Source organism: Bos indicus, chromosome 8, assembly GCF_029378745.1.
Source record: "Bos indicus isolate NIAB-ARS_2022 breed Sahiwal x Tharparkar chromosome 8, NIAB-ARS_B.indTharparkar_mat_pri_1.0, whole genome shotgun sequence".
NCBI classification, from domain to species: Eukaryota; Metazoa; Chordata; class Mammalia; order Artiodactyla; family Bovidae; genus Bos; species Bos indicus.
In genome coordinates, this window is record NC_091767.1 from 22,839,858 (window position 1) to 22,847,250 (window position 7,393).

The 7,393-nt window shown below is 42.7% G+C and overlaps 1 protein-coding gene across 1 annotated transcript; it reads left to right on the top strand.

Moving 5' to 3' along the window:
• The first annotated feature begins 685 nt into the window (after positions 1-685).
• On the top strand, positions 686-1,294 carry LOC109562657 (interferon omega-1-like). The gene has a single exon (XM_019965685.2). It carries the CDS (start codon positions 686-688, stop codon positions 1,271-1,273), a length of 588 nt encoding a protein of 195 aa, XP_019821244.2. The 3' UTR covers positions 1,274-1,294.
• The last annotated feature ends 6,099 nt before the right edge of the window (positions 1,295-7,393 follow it).

A 7,393-nucleotide genomic window follows, 5' to 3' on the forward strand; every position in this document is an offset into this window, starting at 1 on the left:
AAAAGGGGAAAATGGAGCCTAAGATAAGGGCTACAAATGTGTTCCTGGATAAGAGGAGAGCAACATTTATGCATTAGAGACAGTGAGCAATAATGTGTGTAATTACAGAAGTACATCTGACTTAAGACAAAGACTTCTTATTTCATTGATACATATTCACTTGGCTGGGAACATTTGAAGTTATTGGGAAATAGATAAAATTAATAGTTTAGATTCTTTTATTTGATCATATTGTGAATACTACTACTACTAAGTCACTTCAGTCCTGTCTGACTCTGTGCGACCCCAGAGACGGCAGCCCACCAGGCTCCCCCGTCCCTGGGATTCTCCAGGCAAGAACACTGGAGTGGGTTGCCATTTCCTTCTCCAATGCATGAAAGTGAAAAGTGAAAGTGAAGTTGCTCAGTTGTGTCCAACCCTCAACGACCCCATGGACTGCAGCCTTCCAGGCTCCTCCGTCCATGGGATTTTCCAGACAAGAGTACTGGAGTGGGGTGCCATTGCCTGTGAATATATACATGAAAATCAAAAAAAGGAAGTAAAAGTATATAGAAATGATTAGAAAATGAAAACTACCATGTTCCCTATTTAATGGCCTTGCTTAGAAAGAGTGGCATCAGAGAACCTACCTCAAGGTTCCACCAGACCCCGTCTCAGCCAGCCCAGCAGCAGCCTCATCTTCCCCATGGCCTTCGTGCTCTCTCTACTGATGGCCCTGGTGCTGGTCAGCTACGGCCCGGGAGGATCCCTGGGCTGTGACCTGTCTCAGAACCATGTGCTGGTTGGCAGGGAGAACCTCAGGCTCCTGGGCCAAATGAGGAGACTCTCCCCTCGCTTCTGTCTGCAGGAGAGAAAAGACTTCGCTTTCCCCCAGGAGATGGTGGAGGGTGGCCAGCTCCAGGAGGCCCAGGCCTTCTCTGTGCTCCACGAGATGCTGCAGCAGACCTTCAATCTTTTCAACACAGAGCATTCCTCTGCTGCCTGGGACACCACCCTCCTGGAGCAGCTCCGCACTGGACTCCATCAGCAGCTGGACGACCTGGACGCCTGCCTGGGGCAGGTGATGGGAGAGGAAGACTCTGCCCTGGGAAAGACGGGCCCCACACTGGCCATAAAGAGGTATTTCCAGGGCATCCATGTCTACCTGAAAGAGAAGGAATACAGCGACTGTGCCTGGGAAATTGTCAGAGTGGAAATCATGAGATCCTTGTCTTCATCAACCAACTTGCAAGAAAGGCTAAGAGTGATGGATGGAGACCTGAACTCACCTTGAGATGACTCTCACTGACTAAGTTGCCACATCATCCTTGTATACTCACCTGGGGTCATTTCAGAGGACTCTGAATTCTGCTTTAGCCTCCAAATTTATTGAATTAACTCAGCCAATACATGTCAGTAGTAATAAGCAAGATATATTACTTTTATATCCATAAAAGTAATCAAGTACAGGGATATCACTCCACAAGCGATGACGGCCCTGATGTTATTTATTTATTCTTTATTTAGTTAATGTAGTATTTTATCTCATCATATTTATATTTTCATATAAAAGATGTGTATGTTTACATTGTAGTAACATTTAGAAAATATATTTCCCTATTTCATTAAAATTGTTGTTTTACTTATTAAATAGTTATCAAGATAAATTTCTTGAGTTTTTATTTTGAAAACCTAAATCCTTATTTTGTCTACATATACCTATCACAAAATAGTATTTGTTCACTTTATACTGTGGAACATTTCTATTATTTTCTGGGAAATGTTTGTCAAAAGGTGAAATTCTGAGAGTTTTCTGTGGGTGCCATTGTTAGGACCCTGAGTTTTTCCTCAGGGAGCCTCGGGTAAGGAATTAAGATCCTCTAAGCTGTGGAGGGTGCCAAAAAAAAAGTTAGAAAGGAAATTATGAAATTGTAGAAAAAGGTTAGTCTTGCTGTCATAGGCATAACCAATTTATACCCACTGATTAAAGAATGGTTGATAGACATATCTGAGGGAAGCAGTCACCTCCTGCTGGAAAGCTGATGCCATACGGTGTGGACTGGCTGCTCCTGACTCCTATTACTCTGCCTCCCACCTTCTCCTCAGCACTGCCTCACTGAGCAATTCATTCCCTTACACAATACCTTCACTGCCTCCACACAGGAGCTCTGTTCTGTGCTGGTTTCTTCTAGCTGCATGGTGTATTAAGGGTGGGAGCCACAGGAAGAGAGCCCAAGTGAAAGGAGAGTTCTAGAAATTCCAAAACCTCTGAATCCCAGCTCTGCTATTCACCAAGAGTGTGACCCTGAAAAATCTCACAAACACAACAGGTCAGTTTCCTCATCTTTCATTTGAGGACAATAAGAGTAGTTTTCACAGGCTTACAGTTTGGATTCAATGAGTCCATATCACACAAGAGGCATCAAGCACTCCTGGCAGAAATCATCAGGACAGTGAGAATCACGGAGTGGCTGCCCTCAGGGAGGAGACAGGACAGCCGCCCTGAGACAGTGACTGGAGGGCAGCATGGAAAGGTGCTGGCCCCTGACAAAGGTATTTTCTTTTCCACTTGGGTGCTAGTTTCACAGTGCTCTCAGTGTGAGAACGTTCCTTTGCTGTATGCTGAAGAGCATTCCAATTTCTGGGTTTCATACTTTTAAAAGCATTCCTATGAGTTCATAAAAAACTCTTTGAGAATGATGAATTAGTAGAAAATACTTGATCTAACATAAATACGATACTGGGCAAAGAATAGAGATCGCATATCAGTGCAGATAATCAAACATAGGCAGAGGAAGGAAGGAAAGAGCAGGGGCTGTGAAGTGTGTGGTTCTGATCTCCAGTTCTGGGCTGTCCCAGGTTGGATCCTAGTTCTCCTTTCCATAAAATCCTTTGTCCATACTTGCTGGCAATGTCACCTCCTGGAGCCTCTGTTTTGCTACTGAAAGAACAAAACCCAACAAATGGTTCAGAAGCCAGTTTTACCTCTTCTCATACTAAAGAAGTGAGAAACATGATTAATGAATGAAGTGCTTGATTTTCGGCAACCTCCAAGGAGACTCACACCAAGGGCCACCTTCCAGGATTGCTGCTGCTAGTACCCTTGTCCCCAGGGCAAGCCCCTGCTGACCCACACTTCCCTAGGAGACTCCAACCTTAGGAGGTGGGTCTGGTTCAGTCTCCTGTGGGGTCACTGCTCCCTTCCCCTGGGTCTTGGTGCATGCAAGATTATGTTTGTCCCCTGCAAGAAGAGTCTCTCCCACAGTCCTGTGGAAGTCCTATAATCAAATCCCATTGGCCTTCAGAGTCAGATTGCCTGGGGATTCCCAGTGCCTTTGCAGGCTTGCAAGCATGGCATGAGGCTCAGAACCTTCACACCAGTGGGAGAACTTTTCTGGTATTATTGTTTTCCGGTTTGTTGGTTTCCCATCTGGCAGGTATGGGATTTATTTTTATTGTGCTTGAGTGCATCCTGGATCTCGTTGTAGTTTCTTCTTTGTGTTTGGACGTGGGGCATCCTTTTTCGGCAGGTCCAGAATCCTCCTCTGGATGGTTGTTCAACAGCTAGTTGCGATTTCGTTGCTCTTGCGTGAGGAGAGAAGTGTATGTCCTTCTACTCTGCCATCTTGAACCAGAAGCTAAGCCAAAACTTTGATATTTGACCAGTTGAAATACGCTAAACTATCTCATTCACACCCACCATATATTTATTCACCACCATGGATGTACGTGTGGCTGAGATTTGAACAGGGTGTTAATTACTGGAAATAGGTATGTTGTCTGTCTTCAAATAGTATGATTTTCTAAGAAAGATTTTAAAAATCAGTATGTCAATCTGCTGCACAGAAAATATTGTTATTGAGGTATATCCAAGTTCCTGCAGTAACAAGCCAGGGTTCATTTATAAAAATTGATCAACAAAGATCCCACCAATTTATACATTTCATTCACCATATTTCAACCTTTATTATTTTAAGAATTTCCTATAATCTGTACTTTTCAAGATCAAAGTCTTTCTTTTCATTTTAAACTCCCGTTCCCCACACACATCCTCCATCAGGACCTTCTAACTGAGAGTCCCTTAAATGGGGAGGAATTGACTCCCCAGAGCAGGAGCAAGTCTCCATTTCCTATTCCCACCCAGCATCGTGCACAATGGTAGGATACTACTGGTCCTCAGGGCTGTCAATAAAAGTGTAAGTGTAATAATGATAATAATAATAATGATAAGCTTAAAAGAATTTTACCAGTTAAACTGTTTGAAAATGACAATCTTGCTGCATTTTTTTGTTTTTATTTTTTGTGGGTTACTCTTGTCTTCTCAGGTGACCAGTATCTTTGTTATCTGGGCATCTCTTTAGTTTTCCCTCAAGTTTAGTCCAGTCAATTTTTCTGTTCTATGCTACTGTTTTCTCAGCTTTAAAATAAGGATATGGGAGTGGATATATGTGTCTTATAGCTGGTTTACATTGTTGTACAGCAGAAACCAGCACAACATTGTAAAGCAATTATTCTCCAATTAAAAACAAAATAAGGATAATGAGAATATTATACTCCATTCAATATATCATCTCATGTTATGTACTCTATATGATGTTAATATAACAACTTACAGAATTATCTTAAATGAGTAGATTATATAAAGCATCAGGGCCACATTAAACATGTGAGAGTTGTTACTGTGACAACAGTGTGTATAAAGGTGTATACAAAGTTTTCGCCATTATTTCATGTCTACCCTAAAGATGATTATGCCTTATCTGTGCCTTGCTCAACTCTAATTTTTAAAGCAAAAGCTCTACCTCTGCAAATTAGAATAAGTTAATCTTTTCTGCTGCTGCTGCTAAGTCGCTTCAGTCGTGTCCAATTCTGTGCAACCCCATAGACGGCAGCCCACTAGGCTCCTCTGTCCCTGGGATTCTCCAGGCAAGAACACTGGAGTGGGTTGCCATTTCCTTCTCCAATGCATGAAGGTGAAAAGTGAAAGTGAAGTTGCTCAGTTTTGCCTGACTCTTAGTATTGTACAAAACATATCTACACATTTTGAAATTTTACTAGCAAATAAAATAATCACATGACTGTACCAAGCACACCATGATATTTAGTGGGCATCAAATCAATATGCAATCAGTGCATTTGGCATATAAGATGCTTATTAGGTAGGAAATGGTATATTAAGTGTAAACCTACATTATGCTGACATAAAAAACATCTTGATTATGAATTTTAAAGCACTTATCTGTATGAAATGACAGTTTTAAAAAGTTAATAAAACTCTCCAATGCAAAATTATGTATAGATTTGAAGCTTAACATAAGATCCTTAGTTAAAGGAAATGAGAAGAAAAAAAGATATTGCAAATTGAGATGAATTATTTACGGTAGCTACTGGGTCATAAGTTTCTCAAATATGGCTTTCCCTCAATTGAACTGAGATGAACAAAGAAGTAATTTTTAAAACATTATAGATGATTTTGCTTCCACTGAATCCAGGAACTTAAAGTTTTGTTTTAGCATAAGGAATATTTAGACTTGGTGTGAGTTTTAGACCTCTTTATACATTTTAAATATTTGCAACTCTTGAACGTTGCAGGAGAAATTAACCATTTATATTAAGTAAAATCATTTCCCTTTCCCCAGGGCCTCCTGTAAGTCTCAGTCTTGTCCTCAAGTCTTCCCACTGGATGGTCCCAATATCTAGATTACTGTCCAGAATGTAGATGCCTTTCCCCTTTCCCCAAATTAGTTTTTTTTTTTTTTTCCCAAGAAACAACCTGGAATCTGAAAATGTGCCACAACATGCTGAGATTTCCAGCCATCTGTCAAGGCATAAATGGGCACCCGTGTAAACTGCTCTGGCTAAAATCTCCCCCCAGGAAGGGGAGGATGGACTCAGGGGCAGGTGCAGAAATCAAGTTCTAAGCCAAACCCCTGCAAAGCTCCCCTGGGCCACCTGGCCCAAAAAGGAAGTTTCCTCACTGCTTCCGAGGCCCCAGGCTCTCCCTGGGCCCAGAAGCACCTAGCTCAGATGCAGGCTCCTACCTAAACGGACTCCCCGGTTCTCCCAGTGGACGTGGAGCTGGAGTTCGAGGCACTGGACCTGGAGACAGGTCTACTGAGCGAGAAAGGCCAGTTGCTCTGTTACAGGGACTTCTGTGGTGCCCTCTCGGTCGCTGCTGCTAAGTCGCTTCAGTCGTGTCGGACTCTGTGCGACTCCATAGACGGCAGCCCACAAGACTCCCCTGTCCCTGAGATTCTCCAGGCAAGAACACTGGAGTGGGTTGCCATTGCCTCCGGTCACTGGGGCACAGGAAAGGCAGATTTGAGCATCTTGTTGAGCTGGAGCCGTGGGACTGAATTTCACTGAAGTGCTGATTTTGGGGGATTCCTGGTCTCTCAGAAGGAAGCAGTGGTGATGATCACCATTCTCCAGGGCTGGAGAACATCACCCTCCGTGCCATCAGGGAAGGTGTTGGCATCTGGTGAGCTTGGTGATGCTGCAGGTGTTGGGCTGTGCCAGCCTTTATCAAGCTGTTCCCAGTCCCTTCCCACAAATAAGATCTTTAAATAGGTCAGAATTGTCACTTTCTGCACTTTTCCCAATTTTGTCTCCACTGAAAAACTTTTCCCTTTTATTCTGGGCATCAGAGAATGTCACAGCTTCAATGCTTCCTTTGTGTTATTACACTGGAAATGAAATACACTCATGGAAATGTCTCAATCCAAAAGGAAATATTCATCTATATGAGTCAACTCAGTTTGAAAGAAAAACCTGAGCCTCAATCTCTCTTCTTTAGTCTAAAAGAAAATTTAGAGGTGTGATTCCATACTCTATTGTGAAATTTTTTAAATTGCACCAATTTTTAAATTGCCATATCTCTCTGCATTTCCTTTTGAAGTGTCTAATACATAAGGTTTGAATTCTTCAGTTATTTACAGGGCTATAGCTCCTGTTTTCTGGTGGTCTAGAGATAATAGTGGCATAATAATGAACATGAGTTAATTCATAGAGTTCTCTTCATTCTCTCACCAAAGTGTGCTGACCACACACACACATATGACAATGTGCTTGTCGATGTGGATTCCAGGAGGGGATGATGACTGTCCTCCTGGGAGCAGGGGACAAGACTTTGGAGGCAGGACGAGGAGGAAGGAGGCAGCACGTGCGCAGAGCAGCTGAGGGCCGGTACTCAGAGCTGATGAAGAGGAGGGACTGGGAGCAGCAGGAAGCTCTACTCTCACACAATCTGGGGCTCCTGAGTGTAGCCCACACCGGAGGTTCATTTCATCTTCTAAAACATCCAGATGACTTTAGTAGCAGTCACAGAGGACAGTCCTTTATTTATAACACAAAGTTTGCAAAATAGCCTGAGAATGTGGAACTTAGGCAATGATAGCAATCTTTCATATCAATA

Coding starts and splice junctions, on each gene's coding strand:
- LOC109562657 (XM_019965685.2), top strand. CDS start 686: ATGGCCTTCGTGCTCTCTCTACTGATGGCCCTGGTGCTGGTCAGCTAC.